The sequence below is a fragment of the Colius striatus genome, chromosome 11, assembly GCF_028858725.1.
Source record: "Colius striatus isolate bColStr4 chromosome 11, bColStr4.1.hap1, whole genome shotgun sequence".
Taxonomy (NCBI): Eukaryota; Metazoa; Chordata; class Aves; order Coliiformes; family Coliidae; genus Colius; species Colius striatus.
In genome coordinates, this window is record NC_084769.1 from 23,060,354 (window position 1) to 23,085,246 (window position 24,893).

At 40.2% G+C, this 24,893-nt stretch overlaps 1 protein-coding gene across 1 annotated transcript in view; it reads left to right on the top strand.

Annotated features, from left to right (window-relative positions):
* The window catches only part of METAP1D (methionyl aminopeptidase type 1D, mitochondrial), a 52,284-nt gene extending 27,628 nt beyond the window's left edge, over positions 1 to 24,656 (top strand). Inside the window, exons 2-10 of the mRNA XM_062004892.1 lie at positions 3,108 to 3,274; positions 5,791 to 5,940; positions 9,402 to 9,550; positions 10,226 to 10,268; positions 13,951 to 14,114; positions 22,588 to 22,685; positions 23,225 to 23,272; positions 24,122 to 24,200; positions 24,377 to 24,656. Of these exons, the coding sequence (XP_061860876.1) occupies positions 3,108 to 3,274; positions 5,791 to 5,940; positions 9,402 to 9,550; positions 10,226 to 10,268; positions 13,951 to 14,114; positions 22,588 to 22,685; positions 23,225 to 23,272; positions 24,122 to 24,200; positions 24,377 to 24,455 (977 nt within the window). The 3' untranslated portion in view covers positions 24,456 to 24,656. The remainder of the gene's footprint in view (positions 1 to 3,107; positions 3,275 to 5,790; positions 5,941 to 9,401; positions 9,551 to 10,225; positions 10,269 to 13,950; positions 14,115 to 22,587; positions 22,686 to 23,224; positions 23,273 to 24,121; positions 24,201 to 24,376) is intronic.
* Positions 24,657 to 24,893: the final 237 nt, after the last annotated feature.

Consider the following 24,893-nt stretch of genomic DNA (forward strand, 5'->3'; position numbering starts at 1 on the left):
AGAAATATGTAAAGGGTCAACTTTATATCCTGGCTGTGCTGGTGTGTTACCAGGCTAACCGGCTTCAAACTGGGCTCTCTCCAATGGCTGCAGTTTTTGCTCGAAGCTGCATAGATCCTGCATTTATGAATTATCTTACAATAATTAATATATACAGAAAGCTTAACAAAAATTATGTGCTTGAGCACCAGTGTTGCAGAAAGAAATAAGGCACTGAGAAAAGCTTTGATAGGTGTAAGGGATGGGGAGGAGGGAGTATCTGAGCCAGACTTGGAGAATACAACCAGTTGTTCCTGTCTCCAGTGATTGATGATGTTGCTATATCGAATTAGCTGTGAATATGGGAGCTTAAAAAAAAGGAGCTTTGGAGGCATTAGGAAGGCCTTCTTAAGGAAGGAAGTGTGTGGATAGAATCCAGATTTTCATTATAAAACAGTAACTTCATTATATTTTAATGCCATTTTATTTCATTTTAGTTTTACTTCATAGGAGGATGTTTTCCGCTGCAATTTTTTATATTTCAAATAAAGGTTTAGCTGTCCTGTGTTTATAATTCTTCTGATGTGTTTTAGGAGCCATATTATACTATGATGTTATTTATTTGGTTGTCGTATTTCACCTGTTCAAGTAGTAGATGTTTTTGTGTGTGTCTGGTTTATAATGAGTAGTTAGTAGAATAACAACAGATTACAGTACCTTATTATCCTGTTATCTTGTGACAACACACTGTATCTTTAGGAGAATAAAGGTAAAAAAAATTATTTCAAATAAAAAGATATCCCTTCTGAATGTGGGATAGTCAATAGGCATGCACCCATGAACACAAACTGGTTTAGTGTATTTCAGTGTGTGCCTTTGGGACATTTTGAGTTTGTTGGACAATTTACAAGCATACTTGCACCCTTTCTTCCTCAGTTAAACTTGTACATAGCAGACAAGGTGCCCAGACAGCATGCCATGCATCAAGGAGACCATTTGAAATACACGTTCACATATTTATGTGCAGGTGGACTTCAGCTGACTGTATCAGTGAGTGTGGGTTTTCAATATGTTTATAATACCTTCAGCTGTGGAAAGAATAAGGAACATTCACTTCACTCTGTAAAAGTTGCCTTAGCTTGCACTGGCAGACTGATTGCTACTTCTGACACACCAAAAGTTACTGCCTCAAGCAGATCCCGTGCTTCCAGTTTCCAGAAATCGATGCAAACCAGCCAGGGAGTTTGTAGGATATTTTGGACTCTTTGGATGCACTTAGATGTTGGATAGATGGTCCAGATATATCTTTTTTTTTTTTTTTTGGGCAACGATTTTTTTCTTGTGAAGGAAACAAAGAAAGCAGTAGATGATGTTGTTGATCAAATCATAATTAAAACACCACAAAGCTAATCCATCCCTCTGTTAATCGGGCAGCTCCACTTCCATGAAGACTCTCTGTCTCTTCCATTGCAGTACAGAGGTTTTACTGAGAGCTTGATCTGAGCCTCACTCTCCAAATCTGCTTTGTTACTTATCAATATTTAAAGAAAAACAGTAAAAATTTGCTTGCATTCAGTAAAAGTTGCTACAACTTTTCCAATGTTGGTAACTAACTGATCGGTGTGCAACAGGATAGTCAGGAACACTACTAAAGTGAACACCATGCAACTATTTCATCCATTCCTGAGTTTGGAGCTCCAAAAAAGGTGCATAACTCAATTCTCCTGTACATCTTGTAATTCAGTAAAAGGGTGGTCTTTGAAGCAGAGTGTGCATGTGGAAGAATAGTTTCTACATCTGGACATGATAAATGTATCCAAAGGAAAGGAAAAGAAAGGGAAGGAAAGGGAAGGAAGGAAGGAAGGAAGGAAGGAAGGAAGGAAGGAAGGAAGGAAGGAAGGAAGGAAGGAAGGAAGGAAGGAAGGAAGGAAGGAAGGGTAAAATAAAAGTATACAAGATATGGAAGAAACTCTACTTAAAAATAAAAATTCCATTTTATGTAGTTACAAAATATGCAGCAGATTAATTTCTTAGCGTCTGTGATATTAAAATGTTTACTTACTTTTCTTTATATGAAAACACTTCCTTTTTGATAAAGAGTATTTGCTTGTACTGGTTACTTGCCACAAAAGATTGCTCTTGCATTTGTATATATATGACATTTTTCAGAAGCAGATTAACTATTATGTGAAACTTATGTTTCAAAACAACAGTCTGTGTTTAGATTGTGGAATATTTGAGTAATAGAAGTATGCGCTGTGTGTAATTGTAGTTTAATTGTGCAGTGTCAGTAATTCTTCTGAATGTAGTATATTTCCCAGGTTTGATGCTAGCATCATCTTTTGCGGTGATTTATTTTGGGTTTGATATCTCTGTCAACCTTTCAGCCTCAATGCCCTTGTCTTTTTTTAATCCTTTCTGAGGGGGGCAAAATGTGTCAATAGCTGACAACTAAGTCTGAGCAATGAATACCATGATGAATTGTCATCTCAAATTCCCATGTGAATTAAATGGAAACCTGATTCAAATATTACAAGTCAACTACAAGTTTTAATTCCTTCAGTTGCCTTTGACCAAGATTAAAGATATCTCTTGATATTTGTTCTATTGCCCTGCTCAGCAGGAGAAATTGAACCCTATTCCTTGAGTCTTGGCGTAAATGACAAGGGCAACATTAACTTGGTTATGCTCAAGTCTGTGACCAATTCTGAAAAAATGCAGCTGAAAATATTATCTGAAACCAACATTAAATATTTTTTTTCTTGCCGTTGCCCCTTATTCACCATTTTACCAAGCCATGAACAGTGCAGCCTCTATCCATGCAAGGGACCAGCAGCATTGCTCCTGGCTGTAAACTTTGGGAAATTTACCCATGCTACTTTTTAATGCATCGAACCAAAAAACAGAGCTGTTATTTTATAAAGCTTTGAAGTATTGTCTGGTGTTCTCACTGCTTCTTGCTATTAATGTTTTCTTTAACAGTCCAATATTTGAACAGTTTGAACTACCCTTGACTACCACGAGTTCTGTGGTTTATTTTATGTGAAACCCTACTTTTTGCATATTTTTCATTTTTTAATGTGGTAGTAGATAAAAATGTTAACCATTTTTAACTTGTCTGTTAACAGGTTCCATGACTGGCTGCCACACAATCTTTTCTTCATGCAATCGTATCTACCTCCACAGGCAGTCAAGCAATCAACAGCGAAGATGCTTCTTTTTTCATGGACAAAGAAATACTGCTTATAGTATAGTTTGGCCAGCCACTGTTTCTCCGGCTCACCCAGTTCCTAAGGTACTGCAATTTCTATTATCTAATCTGTTCTTCAGTCAATATAGAGTTTGACTGCAGGTGCGATCAAGTGTATTCATTTTCTGACAGCTGGGGGTTTGGATCATCGTCCTGTTGCTTGGTCTAGTATTTGAAATAGGAGCACCGGTGAGAGAAGTTTTCAGCTGCCTACCATGTTAAACACAGTGGCGTATCTAGTTATTGGGGAGTTTAAAACTGGGACTTGTTCAGTTATTGTAGTATAAACGTGGAATATTAGAATCAGCTGTCAACACAACACTTCTGTGTCCAGATTATCTTTTTTGACAATTATAGACAGTTCTACCAAAAGTCAGTAGGAATCATTCGTGATCATCTGAGTCCTTTTCTGTATAAATCTCTAGCAAGCTAGTAATGAAAATGTTTATATTTTGGTGAAGGTTTTGTTAATTGTTTTTGTCAGATTTAGGAAGAGAATGTACAATACTTGCTGGTAGCTGACCTGCAATCCCACTGCATGTTCTAAACTCCTTTTTTTTACTGTGCCTGAGTGTCTTTGGTTCTTTTTCTCACACCATACACTTTCATTTGCTTTAGAGACAGAAGGAACTTTTTCATGCAATTTTAGCATATGTTCCACTTCTGGTTTCCTTTGTTTTTTTCTTTAATTACACTATACAAATTAACTAGTTAGTATCTTTCCTTTAAGCAAAAGAAAACCGAAGTACCCTTTCTAAACAGTGCTTTTCAAGATGCGTGTCAGAAAAAAAAATTATTTGTCATTTTATTGTAGATTTCTTATGCAAAATATAGAGTATTTCCATGGACCAGAAATGCTAAAGAGTTTTTAGATAGGAGAGCAGATGAGGATGCTGGATGCAGGGCTCTTACACCCTGTTGAGAGGGTGCAGAAGCTCTTTGTGCAAGGAGAACGTAGGGTTACATGCTTTATACATTTTCAAAAGTTAAAAACTGTAGAACTTACAAACCTTTTTTTTCCTGTATTTAGATGCTTCTTTTAGGATAAAGAGGGAGAAATATATTGTCACACTGAAAAATTGTCTTCACAGATCAGAGTTTCAGATTATCTAAAAATCAGTCCATTTCTTCAACTCTGAAAACTTGAGGGCAAAGTTCTTGCTTTATACAAAGTATGCCAAAAATCACATTGGAATTACTTGGTTTTTTTCAAGATGTTGGTGGAAACTGTATACATAAACATTTGTATGTACACTGCTCTGGGCTTCACCTATAAGAGATCTTACAGGTCAGCGGAGTCAGGTCCTAGCAGTTACTAGGTAAGTGCCCTCCAAGAGGAAAGCAAGGATGCTGCTGTGTATGGAGTTGCTAATCCAGCAAATTATGGTGTTTTTTTCTAAATTAAGTCCCACACTTCTGCAATAGTATGTTGTTAGGGTTGATGTGCAATTAATTTGAACAAAATATAAATCTGAAATCCTGTTGTCCTAAGTTCACTAAAGATCATTTGACTTTTTATCAGAGTAGAAATTAAGTACCCACAGGAGGAACAATAGTGTTTGTATTTAAAACCTTGATAGAGCTAATTGGTTGCCCCAGTCTTCTTTACTCCTACACCCTGTTGTTGTATGGTCTTGTTGTGTACAGCCCGAGTGCCCACTTTGTTTTCTGCCTGCCAACTTATGAAGTCAGTGCAAAACTTGCACTGTGGCCAAGGTAGCAGAGAATGAGCCTGGCCGTGCTGGGTAAAGGAACTCTTCCCCAGCCAGTGAAACAACCCAGGACCCTCCTAGAAAAAAATGTATTTCCATCTTTCTGCAAGAGTTGTTGTTAGTTTGTGGTGTTTATATACATATCATTGAATTGTTGTGAATTTTTTTAAATGTGAAATGAAATTTCACCTCTGTACAAGGGCTGAGAACTTTATGAGTGGGAAAAATAAAAAGGTCTTTTACACTTTTTGTGACACCATGAATTGAGATACCCTTGCATAATGTTGTAGATGGACAAATTTGGGTATAGCACATGAACTATATTAATAAGTAAAACCTTGTAAATTAAAGTATTTTAAGTCTTACGGTTCTTAGTCAAAAAGTAATCTCATGGAAGTTAATGGGAGTTTTGTCTGAAAGAGAAGCTAAGTATTTGATCAGTTTTATTTTCAACCCTAATTCTATATGTTTGTCCAATCAGTGCCAGTGTTTAGATGCCTTCTGTAGAAAGTGTGCTCCTTTGCAAAGGAAAATGAGGAGTTTTTAAGTCTGTTTCTCACACTTTCACAACTTGTGACTGTCTGTGCTGGGAGTCAGCTGCAGTATCTGGGGTTTCAGCACTGGAAGGCTAAGAGACTGTATAAGTCAGTATTAACAGGCAATGTTAAGTTCAAAAGGGCAGTGGAAGAAATACTGAGGCAGCCTTGAGGGTTTGCCCTGATGGCTTAGGAAGGTCGATACTACGACAGAAAGGGCAAGCTGCCATGAAGCAGGAGGCAGTATCCGAGAAAATGATCCCATTGTCATGCTCAGTTTTCTGATCTTCATTTTCAATCCTTTTTCTCCAAGCACATAAAGAAGCCAGACTATGTGACGACAGGCATTGTACCAGACTGGGGAAACGACATAGAAATTAAGAATGAAGATCAGATTCAAGGGCTTCGTCAAGCTTGTCGATTGGCCCGTCATGTCTTGCTTCTGGCTGGAAAGGGCTTAAAGGTAACAGTTACATAAGTCCCAGAAGAGCTTTGATGTCTTATGCTTTCACTTATTGGGGTTTTTTCTACTTTAAAAAAACCAAAAAACAAACAAAAAAACCCTTTCTGTTAACGTGCATCCAACTTTTAAGATAGATCCTGAAAAAAGAGGGATTTATTTGCTTTTGATTTAGTCCATGATATGCCTGTTTAATTATTTCTGTATTTTGGACCTATGGAGTAGGTCCAAAAACTTAACAGTGAGTTGCTCAGGTGTAATATCTCTCTGTCTGTAATCTTCCTCTGTTTGGGTTGTGACAAATCAGTTATGCGAGTTCCTCATAAGGCCCGTGCTGCATTTCTTTTCCTTTCATTTCATGGCCCATCTTCCTCATTCGTTGTGCTTTCCCACTCTGCATGTGTGCAAGTCTGAAGGGCTAGGCTGCCTCCTCCATTCCCATCCATCCTTCAGCCCCTTGCTGTCCTACAGGGTCCATCACAACTGGTAGAGCTGCTATTGGAAAAAACAACTGCCAAACTCTTTACAATTTTCTAGAGTGCATTGATAATAAAGCCTCATGGTTTCCAGAAATGTTCCTACAGTATGCTTTTTGGGATGCCTCCCAGGTTAAAATGTACTGGGAGGAGCCTACTGACAGGTTTTGCAGATGAAGGAGTGGGTTTTTTTAGTCTTATTTTGGTGTTTCATGTAATAGCATACTGGATATGATAAAATGGGTTAGTACCTATGAGATTCAGAGATAAATGAGGACTGTAGGCCAATGCCAATACCAGACTTAAAAGGGTAAAAAAATTATCAGTTTCTTTCAGCTATCATCACACTTTCCCAGAGGTTTAATTCTGGAGCTGGGGTAGCCAATAACAAAACGACCTGAAGTTTTAATCTTACGGAGGCTTATGCATGTTTAACTTCTTTATGTACGGCTATTTCTCAGTGCAGTAAAACTTACTTATGTAAAGTTAAGGGCATATACATGTTTCTGAAGGATCACAGTGCAGTCTGGGACTTGAATGAGAGCAATTTTTCACTAATACTCTTTGTTGTCGTGTAAAATACCTATTGATGCAGCATGGTGTAGCTTATGATGCAACCCATAGTATGTGCCAAATCACACATAATAGCAAAATACTGCACACAGATAATGAATATTTTGGAACAAGGAGATGTATAAGGTACAAATTACGTGACCAGGAGCTGTGGACTGGGTGGGAGGTGGCATTTGCTGTTGCCGGTGCTGAGACTTCTGCCCAGGTCAGCTGCAGATAGATGGTGAGCTCTGTTTTGCACCAGCTAGTCACTGTTTGGCCAAGATTACCCTGACTGGAAAGATGCTCCAAAACTCTCCTTCATTGACAGAGAATGTCTTATGCTTTCCAGCCTGATGCTGTGCATGGCCAGTTTATACCCATTTGTTCTTGTGCCAACACCGCTCTTTAATTTAAACAGCTTCCTGCCTTTCCTTGAGCCTGTCCCCTTCACCAGTAATAGAGCTATTACAGCTTTCAGTGTGCTAGACTAAACAAAGCAAGCTCTTTTAGGCTGTTCTCATAAGGTAAATTCTGCATTCCTGTTTTATCTGAAGAGCCCCATCCCTCCACCTGTTTCTGTTGTCTTGCTGAACGCACCTTGCCCGCAGCCCTCCAAACCATCTCTTGCCCGTGCTTTAGCTAATGGAAGTAACATCCCCCACTATAACAAAGGTGCATTATAATGTATGGATGCAGAGAGACAAAGTTTGGGCTGAAGATGGTTTTGATATTACCATTTACTGCCTGTGGGACTTGAAAATACAATATGGTATTATATATATAGCATTTCCTGGGTTTGAATTAAAGATTGGGAATAAAGCAGCAAAATCTATGACATGGAAGTATTTTGTTAGATACCATCAAATTTCTGCATCCAAAATAAGGGATGAGGTTTGCATTAGGTGCCTCCCCAAACTTGCCCAGCTAGGAAAACCTCCTTTAAAAGTAAAGCAGATACTGTTAAAAGCAGAACTTTTCACAGTGAGTAAGCTTGCTATGCAGAGAGCACAGATTTGTCTGCCCAGTGTGCAAATCCACATAGAATTCCTTGAGCAGGGCAGTGGCAGACAGCATCCAATCTGATACAGAGCTGTTCGGTTTGTCTATGTGCTGAAGACAATGGGTGGATGAGCAAAGGCAGGAGCAACAAACCTGTATTTCTCCAGAACCAATGGCTGCAGAATCCAGTACAGAGAGTGCACGGGGACTGTGGCTGCTATCCCAGCACAGAGGCTGCAGCAGCGACTGCATAGCAGGGGCATAGTAACCCCAAATCCTCATCTTGAGTGGGTTCATCCCTCCTCATCTGCCCAACCACTTTTTTGTGCTGAACAAAGTACAAGCTGAGCAAGCAGACCTGGTTTTATCCTCAGCACTGCACAAGTGCACTCTCCTGTATTCGCAGCATGTGATCACTGAATATTTCAGTGTATGGATAAGTATGTCTCCTGCACCAGAGCCTGCCTATATTCCACATGCTATGAAAAATTTCTCCAAAATTACGGTCACTGTAGTGTATGTGTACAAAGTATGATTTTCCAAGGCTCAAAACTCATTTAAATCAAAATCAATTTGCAGAGGAACCCTCAAAGGCACTTATTCTCAATGAGGAAGGTTTCTCTACCAAATTTCAAATTTCAACTATAACCATTCCAGAGACAGAGTCAATCCAAAAGAAAAGCGAGAAGAATGTTATTTTAAGCATGGGCATTTTCCACTCCATGGATACTCAGAAAATAGGTAGACGATTTATGAGAGGCTTTTTTTAAATATATAAAGCTGTGAGAAAAAGATGAATCTAGAAAACGTCAAGCATTAAAATGAAGATCTCTAAAAACGATGGATAAGCATTTGTAAGTTTATTGTGATCATGCAGGCTATGACAACTTTAAGGAAAATATCCTCAAGATATGAAGACAAATATTTGAATCTTTTCTAAAATTAAAGAATACTCAGAAAATAATTTCATAAAACGCACAAATACATTATGATAAATGTACTGACCAGTTGCAAGAATTCAGATCCTATTCTTTTTTTTACAAATAAAAAGGGAAAGTAATGTTGTGCTTTAAAGGACTGAAAGCATTGAAACCAGATATTTCTATAGCAGCTACTGAAACAAGATGCCATGGAAAATTGGTGTCTTTGAGAAAGCAAATGTGGAAAAAAAAGAACGGAAAGGAAATAGATAGTATTTTAGGTTTTCTAGGAGCCTTTGAGTGCTTGTTTCTACTGCATGCTTTATTTAAAGCCTTTTCCTCTTTAAAAAGTCCAATATATCAGTAAGGTGTATCAGACAGTTTAGTGTTTTGTATCAAAGCAGTGTATTTGAAACATCCAAGATTTTATTGAAGCGCGTGGCTGCAATCACATTCAGTAAATATGAGAAACTGTCTTTGCTTTTTTAACAGGATGTTATGTTTGATATTTTAGGTTGGCATGACAACTGAAGAAATAGATTGCATTGTTCATCATGAAATAATCAGACAGAATGCCTATCCATCACCTCTGGGCTATGGAGGTTTTCCAAAATCTGTTTGTACTTCTGTAAACAACGTGGTATGTCATGGTATTCCTGACAGGTATTTCCCCAATAATATACATTTTACCACGGGAATTAAAATGTTAAACTGAAATTAATAAAATATGTTTAATATTGAACGTACTTCAGCTTAACTAAATGCCATATGAAAACGTATTGCAGATACATATCTCGTTACCACATGATGCAGATAGATCGTATAGAAATGTATGTGAAATAGAAAAAAAAATATGATCCTGTTTGGCAAGACACTTTAAAAAAAAATAGCATAATGCCTTTAGAGTTAGTGTGTGAAAGAAAAACCCACTACAGTCTTTTTTTTTTTTTCCTCCAGCAAAATAAGTATAGGGTAAGGAATAAATATATTTCAATTTATGTGGGGTGGGTTTTTTTATTTGCAATACATTCAGCTATTCACAAAGTAAAATATGAACCCTAGTGAGAGAAAAAGAATAAATATAATGGTAGATTTTTCAGGTGTTGCTATGTTTTTCTGGTAGTTGTTTTTCATTATTTTGTATTCAGCTCCAGTTGTTCTCTAAGTCATGAGAGCTGAACATTAAAAATGGTTATTCTGTTTGTCTCTGCCTGCCTCCATCACAAAAATATCTACCCCCTGATTTTTTATGTATGTGTCATTAGGTGTTTATTCTTATATTCCCTTTGTTGAGAACTGTCTGTCACTGTTTTTTTTTTTTTCCTGTTTGTGTTTCAGTCGACCTCTTCAGGATGGAGATATTATCAACATTGATGTCACGGTGAGTAATTCATATAAAAAATAGTCTTTGATCAACTTTAGAATCACTAGTAGCAACAGGAAGAATAGTGGATTGGAGATGGGGGATGCACAGATGGATGTGCTGTTTACTTCTGAGCCAAGGCACAAGCAGCTGGTTTCCTTTTTTGTTTTTAACTGTGTGTTTATTCCAGCTAGACCCAGGCCTGACTTGAATTTAGGACTGGAATCAGATGCACTGAGATCAATGTTGGCCTAAGTGAAATGTCAACCCAATCCTGCTATGTGTCATGTTTTTGAGAAGGTGTAATTGTTATTGATCCACTGTGTAGTTAATGCAGAGCACCACAGTACTGGGCAGCAGCTGAAGATAGATATGTATGAGATGAGCTAACACGAAGAAAGCCAGCATTTTTCCTTCACTCTGCCAAGATTGATCTTCCTCTTCCTGCTGATTTTGAGTGGGGCCTGTCATTATCTTACTCTGTCATTAGAGGCTACATTGGCCTGTGTATGTCAGTCTATTTGGACAGCAACTCTTTTACTAGCAGTGTTCTCTACATTTATTAAAATCCCCGAAGGTAGTGTTGTGTTCCATTTCTGGTATAAAAGCCCTGAACCTTTTGCGCAGAAACAGAAATAACGTGATATAGCTGTGACTTAATATTTCCAGGGAATGGTCAATTACAGCTATTTAAATAAACACTGGCTGGATTTTCTTAGGAACAAGAAATGATGGAAACTAGAAACCTAATTCTCATTTAATTTATGAAAAGAAAAATTATTAATCTCTTCCAGAAGCTTTTTTCTTTTTACTGTGCACGTTTTTACTTTCCCAAAGTAATGTTTATTTTTAATATGAACACAGATGTCTTTTGAATCCCACCATTGTTTTGCGGTAAAATGTCACTTACAACAGAGTAACATCTCATCAAAACAAGCTTTTTTAAACATTAAAGAAACTCTTGGTAACTTGATAGTATTTTCCCTGGGCCTAAATTTCATACTGGCAGAAGTGAAGAAATCTCCAGCAGACCTACCTCTGTGCATGAGACTCAAGCTTTTTAAAATATTTTTCCTTGTAAAATTAGGGTCAGTGACCTTTCTCCCATGGTATACTCACATGTGATCCAGAACTGGGTTAGGTTTGGTTTGGTTTGGTTGTTTTTCACTTTTCCTAAATTCTTCCCTATCTCCATGCTTTCTAACCATAGAACTCTGACTGTCAGGTTTACACAGTGCAATCTATCATTTTTGAAGTATATTTTTGGCCTACATTTTTGCTTTGGTGAACTGATATAGCTTTGCTGTTTTATTAGACTAAATCAGTTTGCAACAGCTAAGGATTGAACATCTGGTTTCTTTGTATCTCATTAAGGTTCTTGTTTTGTGTGTTTGCTTGTCTATCAGGATAATAATGATGTCTTAGATTTAAAAAATGAAAAACGTAGATTCATATCACAGATACTTTCTGTGACAAACTAAATGAAACATTTTTATACTACTGTGATGTGCATATCTTGTCCACTCTGCTTTACAAATAACGTCTGACTAAATGTTACTGGTGGTTTTGAAGACATATTTTATTTATTTTCTGTTTAGCCTCATAAGATAAAATAAATCTTGAAATTCCTGTGAATGTGAAGGTTCCTGCAAGGATGGGAATTGCTGGTTTTTTATCACTTAAAGCTGAACTGTGCCATGCTAGATAATTGCTCAGCTCCAAAATAGCTGAGGAAAAAATACTACTTTTCAGTGTTGCTAACTGATCTTCTAGCTTACTTTTAATGAGCAAAACTGGGATGTTTCACAAGTGAACAGAATAAAAATCAAAGTAGATATTGTGTAGATTCTATAAAATGGTTAAATAATATTCTGGTTATGCTACGTACAAATTATTTGTAGAAAAAAAATCCATTTTTGTACAATTAAGATGGTAGAATTTCATAGTTTAAATACAAATTTTATTGACTTGAGTCGTGTAACCTTTAGGATGTATTTTTGTGTAGAAACTGTAGCATTTTACATCACCGAATCCTCAGCATAGTACAGTTTTCAGCCTGCCGTCACCAGGTTAATGTTTCTTACAACTTGATTCTTTCATTGACTTTTAAGGAATTTATGTGTTACACTTGCTGTGGTTATAACTTATTAACATCAAAAATATGTGATTGCACTTGATGGGCTGCAGTAAATGTTATTATGAAAGCTTTAAATATGTATTTGCTTTCCCAGGATGATGGTGTTTTATGCTGGGTTTTTGAGTGTTGTACTTGCTAGAGATTGAAATATGAACTAGCTAGACTGAAACCTGCCCAATGGGCATTACTGTTAAAAAAAAAACCAAACAAGAAAAATAAGGAAAAATGATTTAGTGGCAGTCCAGACTGACAGAGGAAAGCGTAGGGCAGGGGATTGCAGCCGCTCTGTGCCAGAGTTGTGGCAACACGATTGGGCCCTTTCTGGCACTCACCTTTCTTTAAACACCCCTGCCTCTTAGCTGCTTGCATTTTCTTCACATCTCAGCCCGAACACAAACCTGGCCTTGGGAGAAACTGTTGGTAGCAAAACTTCTTTTTTTTTTTTGTTTAGAATCGACCAGAAAGAATGTGAGTCTATCTTTCACAAATAGCTCACCAGTGGCAAAAGTTCAGTGCTTTGAGCTTGGTGACTTATTAGTCCTAGAAGGATAGTTGCCTACTGTTGTAGAAAATCAAAACTGCTCACCATTATAATTTGTCTTTCTGTAGGGAAATTTTGCTTGATCTTACAATTATCTGTCTGCCTACTGTACTGCAGAGCTGCAAACCCCATTTTAATGGCGTGTTGCAGAGTTCCAGAGTGCATGTCAGGGTTTCCCATGCCCAGCAGAGAATTTTTATAGAGCTGAGGTTTCAAACCTATGAAATGTAAAAAAAAAACCCCCACACCATACCCCAATACATAATTAATTCAACATTATGCTGTGTTTCCAGCACGTGAAAATTTGTGGTGCCAGAATTGTGCATTTATTGTTTCAAAATTAATGTCTAGAAATGAGAAGTAAAAACTAACATTAATACAACACCATAGTTTAAAAAACCCAATTAAAAAGAAAGTGTAAGGTCTGGGTGTGGATTTGGCCCCTGCTTTCAGTGGGGCTGCCTCTGGGTGTTGGTAGCAGGGTACACCCCTCCCCCAGCTGTGGGCAGCATCACCTCAGAACCCCCCTGGGGCACACTGGCTGCGGAAGTACGGGTACAGTACCAGCACGCGACACTCTGCTCTTGTGGGGTGCAAGCCAGCAGGTCCTTGGCCTCATAGCAGGTGGCCAGGGTGCACAGGCACCTGATGGCCTCCAAGGCCCCCTTAACATGCCCTTGCACAGCCCCCACCCATCTCCTCACACACAGCCCTGTTGGCGTCATGCCCTGTAGCTGAGCAATGTGATCGTCTGGTGCACTGCTGGGCAATGATGCACAACTTTTGCTTTTCTTGAATTTTTAATTGGCAATGCTTACGCACCTTGTAATCTTTCCTGCTTTTTTTTTCGATCTCTCTGCAATGTTTCACTTTCCTGGTCTCATTCTCACAAACACAGCTTACCTGTGGTCTCTCTGTTGCAATATATAGCTTGTTCCTAGAAAGAATGGATTTAATTAGGGAGACGATCTGTTTCTGGATGCAAAATGAGAAAATGTCTTTACATTTCTGCATATGTTTAGGTGTATTACAATGGCTACCATGGTGACACTTCTGAAACCTTTTTGGTGGGCAATGTGGATAAATCTGGTCAAAAGTTAGTGGAGGTTGCCAGGAAATGTAGAGATGAAGCAATTGCAGCTTGCAGACCAGGGGCTCCCTTCTCTGTAATTGGAAACACAATCAGGTAAGCCTTATATTGACAAGTAAAGGGAGGGCTGGCAAGTGGGACAAAGGTTATTGGTGGTTTGGTATAAAGCTGATGACATGTTTTATGATTCAAAACCATCATTTCAGTCTGATATCAGTATGTGAACTGCCAAGCTATAATGTTGTTCCTTGGGTAAGAGATTTTTTTTTTAAGTGAATTACAGTAGTGTCTGCAAAGATAACTGTAGAAAGAATCAAAGATACGTGTAAGGTAGATTTAAATTAACAGAGGTAATTTGCAGTGGGGTTTTGTTTATTTTTTTTCATTTGTGCATGAAACTCCACCATATCTGTCTAAAAATGTAAGAAGGTTAGAAACCAGCGTTTTTATGATATAGCAGTAACAAATGTTATAAAGGAATTAGTCAAAATAAATAAGTCTCTTTGTTTATCAAGTACAAAAATATTCCACTTGAGAGCTTCTGATATTACAAGGACCAATGCATGCTAACGTCACAGGGAAAAAAAGAGCTCACATTTTGAGATTATTCCGTATTTTGCATCTTTTCTAGCCTTCATGTAAACGCAGTCATGACTCTTCTTCTGATGGTGGTTTTGAATAAAAGTACAACTTAGCTTTTTGAAAGTACCTATGGATTAATTTAAGATGTTTGTCAAAAAAAAAAAAACCCAGACATATATCATATACATTTCATTAAGCAATACTTCTCTGGACTATTAGTGGTCCCAACATGCTATTGAATACATTCTGATTACTTAAAAGCTGCAAGGCTTAGTCACCTTGAAAGGATGCTGCTTTTTTTTTCTTTGTAAATCTTCAAATACTTTAAGGAAAAAGGAGAACGGCAAAATATCAGTTAGATGTATTTATAGCTTTAAAAATATTGTAACAGAGTCTGAATCGAACTTTAGTAAAACCTCTTTGGGTTATATCTGAGAAGCTTTTATTGAAGACTTTGTATAAAATTGTGTTTTTGACAGTTTTAAATTATAGGCTAACTAGCCTGGAGAAAAAGGATAGTGTCTTTCTGTTCTTTCATAGGAAATGTTGAATCAGACCCCTACTGGGAAAAGAAATTTAATGCATATCTCACTATCTTACTGTCCATGAATATAATAGAAGTGAATTCAAAATGTAGTTTTATTTTTGCAAATGGGATGAGTCGATAGATGCACCTCATATTTTTGAACACCTAGGGTTCAACAAATTTACTGGTGGTGCTCTTGCATTTTAACAAAATTTATTCTTGAGTAGAAGGGGGCACAGAACACTGGATTCTTATTCAAGCATTCTATCGAGCTCTGCATTCATGGCTGTGTCTAAAGGGCATGTCAGCCTTTGATTCTCTCTGAGAGGTAATTATCCTTTTCCTGTCACGGAACAACAAATGATAGCTAACTACAGAGGCACATTTGCAGTAGTCACATTCATCAACTGCAGAAAAAAAATTCAATTTAATTGTGCAACACAGCTGCACATAGGCTTTTTGAGCATTTCTGTTGTTCTCCCTGTCTTGCTATTCCTCCCTCCAGATCTATTTTTTAAACTTTTTTTCTGGTTATTTTTTTCCCCCTTTTTGTCTCTTCTTCCATTTTTACTCTCTGTACTTTCTTGTTAAAGTAATTTTCCTTTGTGGCTCTCATTCTTTTTTCCCCATTGAAGGCTATGAATGTAGAAAATTATCACAATTACTCATATAATTGAGCCTCTTTGTAGCAAGTGCAACTCCAGTAGCCTTTCTCCATCATGAAAATGGTTTCATTATAGGGTTTTTCATATTCTCTGACACCATCTACACAGAGGAACAGGCGTGCAGATGAGATGTACTAGGAACAGGGTAGATCAGTAAGGTCACAGTAGGAATAATTAGCTCTGCTATGGAAAGAGCATCTAGGCCTTTTACTGCTACATAAATGTACTGTCCGTGGCTTTTAGTCACAAAAAAACTTACTAACAAATGGAGCTCCCGCCTACTACTTTGAAAAAAAGATTTGTATCAACACTACAATTTTCCATCATTAAGACTAATAACACAGAGCCTAGTATACATCAAGGGGAATAAAAAGAAAAATCTCACATTCAAGTGGCGGCTGGGTGCTGACCTTTGTTCCCTTTTTTTGTGTTCAACTTAACTCTTTACAAAAAAGAGCCACACGCCACACCAACATGCAGGTGAACTCCAGCTAGTGCTAGCAAAGCATGGCATTCAATTGGAAAATCTGATAAGTCTCCATGCAGGATAATGCATTTCATTACAGATTCACTACATTAATTCTAGCTGTATTAAAAAAAAAAAAAAAAACAACACAAAAAAGTAAGAAGCAGAAGAAGAAGAGGATTGAATGTGACATTGGATTTTTGCTGTGTTGGTACGGAGGTCAGTTTACTTGCAAAGTGTAAATATATAGTCAGCGCCCTCTTTGAAAAGCAGATTAATGAAAGCTAGTAGCTGTTCAAAACTGCGTATGAAATAGCAGGTCATTAACTTTATTCCTGAAGATTTTATCGTGTTGACGATTTGAATGTGCTGATTTATTTAGAACTACTTTAACACTGCCTCTGCTGAAAGATCACCTCGGCTTGGTGAAGCTCTGTGTTTCTGGTTATTCGTCGTTCAACATTTGCATGCAGACAAACATACATAATACACACATGAAAACCCTGGGTTTCGGGAGAGTTAGATATCCTGAGTGCCCGAGAACAAGCACCAACAAGCTGAACACATTTAGGCCCATCAGAAAGGAAATATGCATTTCATCAGTATTTCTGTGATGGTGTTCAAGTGATATGTAGAATGTATCTTACACACAGTCAGTCAGAATATTTCCTTCCTACAATAGTTTGGAGAGTAATTGTATTGCAGAGGTAAGTTTGCAATCACTAGTGATTAGTGTTTGCTATAGTGTTTGCTAAAGAAGCTCAATAGCTAACACTGGGTGTATTTCATGGATAGCGGTTCCTTTTCCTGTCAGCTACAAGTCGCAAATAAAAGATCGCATGGTTTTGAGAGTTACTGTGCTTAAAAAGATGGGAATATTTTCTAACCTGTTCTTATTGAAGGTGGTGGCAAAACTGTCAGTCAGCTCCAGTAGAAACAGAATCGGGCCCTGTGTTCCATTTTCTTCTACCATTTCTGACACTTCTCTCAGACGGAAACCTAGTTTGAAATCCACTTTTTAGACACTGAGTTTAGGGATGTGGAAGTGTTGTGAGTGGAGAGAGCTAAAAACCGTAAATGTGATACTGTTAAATAAACCCATTTCTAACTCCTAGGAAAAAACAGTAGTGATGAAAGTATTAATAAATGGTTTAAAATGTTTAACTCATAAGTATATGTTTTGATATTAATTTAGAACAATACAAAGCAGATTTTTTAAAAAATCTGTTTCTATCAGATTATGCACATTTAAACAATAAGTGGCTCAGGCAAAATAAGTCATTTTAATGTCATCTGTGATAGATTTTCCTTGACAGCTACTGTAAATTACAATTACACTGCTTCTCTCTGCACTTGAAAGTAAGCATTGCAATAAATTATCTTTTATTTCAATCCATCATGTCTGCTTTCAGAAACAGAGAACCTCAAATAAAAGTTCAGCACTATTATAAGAAAAATACAGTAATTTATGTTCCAGTTTGAAACTAAAATGTACCTTTCTTTCAAAAAACAATTGTCGGCTTTCAGAAATATTACTAATTGTACCTCAACATTTATTGTCATTATAGGGAATCCCTGAACTTGTGCATTCCCTCAGTCTGGGATTACTATTTAAGAGAAAAAATACTTCAAGATTTCCCCAGTGGAATTTTGTAATTTGTCAAATTAGATAATATGGTACTATTCAAAATAGATATTTTATCATGAGCAAATATCATTTAGGCCATTCAGTGGACATTTTGCTAACAGTATATCTAAGGAAAACATTATTACTTCTAATTTTAAGAAATATATATTATTCATTTGGATCTTTAGGTAAGAGAATAATTATCATAGGTCTGTTCTCTCTTTCAGTGTGTTTACTGCCCAGGAGTGTAAGATAGATTTGTTTGGGTACTTGGGCCATTCCTGTCATGCTGCTCTGCAAGACTGCTGATAAAGTTCCATCCCTGGGGGGAGAGAGTGGCACTGCGGGAGAAGTATCCCTAGCTGGGAATCAGTTCAGTGCTTTTCTCAGCCTGGGTAGCAAAGCAGCCTGTGCCATCTTGTCTGATCAGCCAAATTCTACCCTTGTGCCACCAGAGAGAGCCCAGAGAAGCAGTTGCTATCAATGCTGAGATTTGTTTCACTTTCTCTCTTCAGTGAGGGCTTAGAATACTGAGTCAGATATGCGTTGAGGAAAAAAGTGGCAAAATTTGTAAAAACAAACAAACTAAGTGGGAGTAGGGGGTGGTGTTCCCCACAAGACTAAGACTGAATGGATGGTTTTTCCTCTATAGCTGGGATGACTGTTATCCCATAGATGGTCCTAATGGCTATCTGCACAGAGACAGACTCCTGAGGAAATTCTTTCGACCTGGTTTTCAGCATCTTATCAGTGGAGATTTATGATCCAAGAACTCCTTTGAGGGGAGTACCAGGGAGACCTTTTTAGAGAGTCAGTCCTGCCTGTTGCTGCCTTGTGGCAATTTCCCTATTGAGCTGCTGGCAGGAGGGCAATGCATGTCTCTACATTCATCCCTCCTCCTGGAGAATTTGCTATTGTCTGGCATTGTGGGAAGAGGAAGCTCAGGAAGGAACTGACACCCAGCTCCCCTGTTTCTACCCACTCTCAGAAGCATCATGCCACCGTATGAGAGGCTCTTCCTGTGGGTTTAGGTGGACAGCTTGGCCCTCAGTTATGTTCGTTTACCAGCTTGGCTGCTGCCACTCCATGCGAGCAACAGACACTTTGCCTCCCTTTGCTATCAGCAAAAGAGGAGCAGCACTGTAGGTACTCTTGACTTTGCAGCCACTGGGCTGGAACACATGGCAGCAAAACATAAAATCAAGTACTGAGCTCATTAAATGATTATGCTTTTAATCCTGCCCAATTCACCTCTGCCCAAGCATGCAACATGGCTCAAAGAATAAAACGTGTGATGAAAAATGTGGTCGATGGATATTTTTAACAACGATTATTCTGAAGAACTCTTTTTTTCCCCCTTAGTGCTGTCAGTGTGGTGTGACTGTGCTGCCCTAGCCATCGCTCTGGCAGTGATTGGCCCCAGGGAACTGCCAGACTGGCATATCCATCCGGCACTGCAGCTCTCCTTTCCCACAGTGGGTGCCAGGCAGACCAGCTTGGCCATGCCACTCCTGTCTCCTGCCTTCACTGCTCTCCTACTTGCAGTCAGGACTCCTCTGGCCATCTGGTCTTAATGCTGCCTGTCTGTGAGAAGCAGCTCATGGAGCTGGGGCTGCAGTCTTGTAAGGTTGCCTTCCAGGGAAGGCTGGAAAGAAAGGCCACTGCTGACAGATCCTGAGCTGTGCAATGAGATGGGGAGACCAAAATGTTGAGCTGTTGTCAGCAGCAAATAGCAAACTTGTGCAAAAAATGCTCCACTCCATGGCATCTTCATTTTTTAAATCAGATTCCACAGCCTGGGAGTCCTGGAGGCTGGAGGGTCTGACCAGGATCAACAGTTCAGTTCACTCTTCTCAGTGCTGTTTCAAGCCCTCCCTGATAGCATTTACAGCCAACATGCACATTTACAGGACTGCCTTTGCAAGTGGTTAGCTGAGTTTAGCAACTTCAGGGTTTTATGAGAGCTGGGTGTTTTACTGTATCACCACAAGGATGTAAGAGCTCACTAGTATTTTTAAAATATTCTCTCTAAAGCTAGTAGTGGTGGGATGATGTTCCCCATAAGGTGCTTCTTAAGTACCTTAAGTAAGTTTCATACCTGTAGCTTATTTTCTCTATAGGTTTTCTATGTGTCACTTCAGGTTCATTGACCACATTACATTTATGTAAAGAATACCCAAGCTCTGTGTGTAGATGCTTTTAAGTGGGAAGAAGGAGGGGCACGAGTGCCTGTTGGTGCAGCTGTCAAAGCCCTGCAAGCATCAAGATCCCCTATTTTGACCACAGACAGGGACCACTGAAGTACTGATGCCAACAGAGTTGTTTTCAAGCTGTTTGGCAAGAAAGTATCAGAATTCACTATTGAAATGCATGAGAACCACTTTTTTCATCACATGTGGATAGGATACTGTCTGAACACTGCCTTCTGTGTACCCCAGTGCTCCTGCGCCTGGTGCCTAGCACGCAGCTGCTGCTTCTGCCACGGCCACCTTCCTCAGCAGCAGCTGAGTGCTGGGACAAGAGTTTCCCCTGCTTGCAGGAGAGTATGTAGCCATGGTGCTCAGAAGAATAGCTGCACAGAACAACAAAAAAAAAAGCTTTCTGCCTTGTTACAGAAGATGGATTTTTGGAAGGGAAAAAATCCTGTAGTAATATCTCAGAAAAAAATGACAGTGCTCTTTCAATGGTCAGGGATGTCATATAAGGACATCTACAAAGCTGAATAGTCAGTGGGATTGTTTATGCTTTTGCAAGAAGACTCGCAGAGAAGGTGAAAGGAAAGCTTATCACATGTTTCATGGACGACTTCTCCCATCTCTCTTCAGAGAACCGCTTCACCCATATGGGAATCATTATCTGCATTGCTCCAGGCTTGGTCACCAGAGATCTTCCGTTTTGCTTTGTGTATGTTTCCAAGTAATCTATCTAACTCCTCGCTGTTCCCCATGCCTCTTTCTTCAGCGTCATCATAGCCAGCAGGCCAAGTCTCTGATCAGACACGGGTGACATGACAGAAAGGCAAGGGAGACAGTGTTTTCCGTCTCTAGTAGGATGTTTCACTGTGTAAACCTTAATATTTTTTTTCTGCATAAATGATGTATAAGGTAAAAGCCTGGACTGTGAATTCGAGCAAATAAAGCTCAGCTTTTAGCCCTATTAACTCTCTTTGCCAGTGCTTAGGAGTTTGAGGGCAGCTAAACTTGAAATTTCCATTCTTCTCTAGAGTTAATGAAAGGAACGTGATGAGTCTTTGTATCAGGGGAATCGGCTGATAAAAGCTGGTACACAAATCCTTTTAAAATGTACTCTTAAGGTCTGAACACTGCAGTATTATTAACCATTGCCCTGACTCAACTCTCTCATTGCTGTTTTGCTGTGGTAAAGCACCGTGTCTGTCAATTGCAGTGGCATTAAATTCTGGGATGGTGACCCACCAGCTCTGGAGCCAGCACTGCAGGGTCTGTGAAGCCTGGTGTGCAAAGGGATTACTTCATATAGCAAACTGAGGCCACTTTGCACCTGAATAAGAGCCTCACCATGGGTTTTAACACGCTTTAATTTCTGTCAGAGCTTACACCTTTATTTGAGTTTCTTAACTTTTCTGCTTTACTACCTGTAGTCAAACTCTGAGAAAGCATTTGTTAGGCTGTAAACACAGTCAGACTTGAAGTTTTTAAGTGCCTACCTGGATTTAAAACAAACAAATGAAGCTTTTAATGTTGTAGGCAAAATCTTTTCAGGCTAAATGCCTTCCTGCCTTGCTCCTATTTGATTCTAAACTGTGTGGGAATTACAGACTATTTAGACTTCTCTCCATTTTAGAAATAGTGTGGGGATGATATGCAGGATCAGGACTAGCTTCCTTGTCACTTCTAATCCTCAAATCTCTGCACATTTCTGATGTGGATATGGGCAGCTCTCCTGGCTGAGCTGCCTCAAGTCACTCCCTACACTGCTGCCTCCACCACTGCTTGAGTAAGGCCAGAGCCCCACGAGTGAAGCCTGCAGACATGGGGTGACCCCCTGCATATCTCCATGGCCTATGTTTTTCAGGTATTGGGATGGGAATTTGCTTTCCTACATGGGTAGGGATTGGTACCTAGCCAGCAGGCAGCTCTCAGAGACGCTCCTCCCCAAGACAGACCATGAGGGACAAGACAGATCTCACAGGTAGAAACAAAACACCGTATTTGTTATTAGTCTTTGCTACTGTGGTGATGGGTTCATTAGAAATACATTGTTCATTTACATGAACAATTTTGCTGGAACCTCAATACATTTTGGTACTGAAGATTTGCAGTATTCCAAAAGGGAAGCAATAGGGCTCTCAACTGTCTGTCAGCAGCAGGAGCTTCTTCTTCTGCAGAAAACCTGCTTCAGGCAGTGGGTACTCGGCCCAGCATGGGCTCTGCAGATGGGGGGACTCAGCAGAGCCTGCACTGTGGTGGCTTGTGGGGTCCTCAGCTGCGCAGCGTGGCTGCCATTTAGCTGCCCAGTGTTAAAGTGAGTTCCCACTGTACTTGTGGAGGTTGTCCTCCATCGCACAGAGACGACATGCTGCTGTCTTGCTTAGACAGCAGGGCTGGCACAAGAGCTACCAGCCTCCATGCCAGATGTGTTAACGCTGAAACCTAACAGTGGCTCACCGAGGCTGGCCTCCAACGATGGCCGCTCCCTCACGGTGTCTTCTTTGCCCCCCGCAGCTCTGTGGCACAGCAGGGTGGCTTCCAGGTCTGCCCCTCCTTCATCGGGCACGGCATCGGGTCATATTTCCACGGGCACCCCGAGGTGTGGCACCACGGTAAGCAGCCGCGGCGCCGGACCCGCCTCCGCCGCCACCCGCGCCCGCTGCCGGGCTCGGCGGGGTGCCGGAGGGACTTTCCGCGCTGGGAAGCTGGAGGGCAGCCCCGGACTCGTTTTCTAAGACTCGCGCGGGTACTTTTGAGGACAAATCGCTCGTGTTAACGGAGTCGTGGGCAGCTCGACCCCGCTGCGGGCTGCAGCCGCCGCGGCCCCGTTCCCCGTGTACCCTCGCATCCCGCCCGCGTCTCGGCGAAGAATTTTGTCACGGGGTAAAATATAATCCCGGCTGAAACGTCCAAGCCGACAAACCCAGCCTGGAGGAGCCACCGTCGGGGAGTCCCGCTGCGGCTGAGGGGTATTGCTTTTGGCGGTGCCCCAGCTCATGGCGGGGACTGACGGGCGCACATGGTACCTGCGAGCCAAAAGCCCATTTAAACCAAGTGCTGCTTGTGTTTACTAAAAGGAAAGAGAAAGAGAAAGGGGGGCGGGGGGGGAAAGCCCCGACAGCCATAAACGCGGTTTTATTTTCTTTTGTAGCCAATGACAGTGAGTTGCTCATGGAAGAGGGAATGGCGTTCACGATAGGTCAGTAACTCTCTGCTATGGTTTTCTTTAAAAGAAGCGCACACAGGGCAGCCCAGATCCGAGCCATTCCTTTATTGGGATACAGAAATATCCGTGCAGTTAGGGGGATGTAACCTTCTTAGGAAGAAGGTTAAAATACAATTTTAAAAACTGCGTTGAGGAACCAATTGAGTGAAACACCTTCCAAATGATAAGATTTAGAAAATGAAATGTTGCGTATAAATAAAGGCGTACTTTTGTCAAGGCGGAGATTCTGTCGGCACGCTTGGGCTGTGGAGGAGGAGAAGGATGCGCTTGTCCCCTCTCAAGCTGCGGTTTACCCACGAGCTGCCTGGTGGCCCCGGTGTCCCTTGGTGCCTGCCTGAGCCCCGCTCTGGGCTAGGGGCTGCGGCGCCTGGACGTGCGAACCGCCATTCACGGAGGAGTGAGGGGTGAGGGGAGCCCTCTTTCTCACTGCTGGCTAAATGGCGCGGCAATTAGAAGAAAATAAGAAAATTGATGTTTTGCTGACTTAATGAACATTTTAAGCCTTTTTTTTTTTAAATCAAATATTTAAAACTATCTGCTGTGTCTAAGTGTGGCTGGCGCTTTGGTTATTATCCACGGGGTCTTAATTAAAGCTTGATTAAAATCCTCCGCTTTTACAAAAGAGGAATGGGCAGCTTCCTACCTTGATACTTAGCCTTCCTCTTTAGTTCACAAGTTAGCGTTGCGAGAGGACGGGGACCCACCCGCCCGGTAGGAGAGCCTGCGCTGTCTCAGCTCAGCAACCCCCACCCCCTTGTTTGCTTCTCAGTCCGCATGGGACTGCGACTAACTTTAGAATATATTTTGTTTTTCTTGCTGCAGAGCCAATAATAATGGAGGGATCCCCCGAGTTTAAGATTCTGAAGGATAAATGGACTGCAATTTCTCTAGACAATAAAAGGTGCTTGATTTTATTTTTTGATCTTTCATAAGCCATGGCACTGACCTGACAAACAAGCAAACAGACAAACACCTAAAATCAAACCAACCAACCAACCAAAAACCCAGAAAATCAGGTGAGTTTTGCAGACGTGGTGGACGTATTTGCCCCTAATAACTGCTAAATGTGCATTTCAGATCAGCGCAGTTTGAGCATACCATTGTGATTACCTCAGAGGGAGCAGAAATCCTCTCTCAACTGGTGGAAGAAGCCTAAAGGTGGAGCAATGAGTGGAGGGATTCACTGTACTTCTGGGATTTCCAGTTTCACTTGGGACAGAGAGGAGGTTTTTGTAATTTCTGTGGGGAATGGGTGCTGCGTAAATTGCAAGAAAAAGCAGCTTGAGGGCTCGGCTCTCAACACACTCCTGTCTGTGTATCACCTGGAGAGTGTTTAATAAAAGTCCTTTGATTTCTTTGTGACCCTGAAAGCAGCCATGCACAACCTGCAAGTGCAAAGGGGTTTGGTTATTGGGAGTGAGGAGCAGAGCACAGGTCCCTGCTTTTCCAAATCCTATGTGGGACAAATATGTATCAGATGACACAGCTGAGAGGACAGAGGAACATAGTATTTTCCCTTTATAGCTGGGCTACGGAGTCAATTTGTCTTCACTGCGATTAGCATAGTGTTCTTTCCCGGGCTGTAACTTCTACT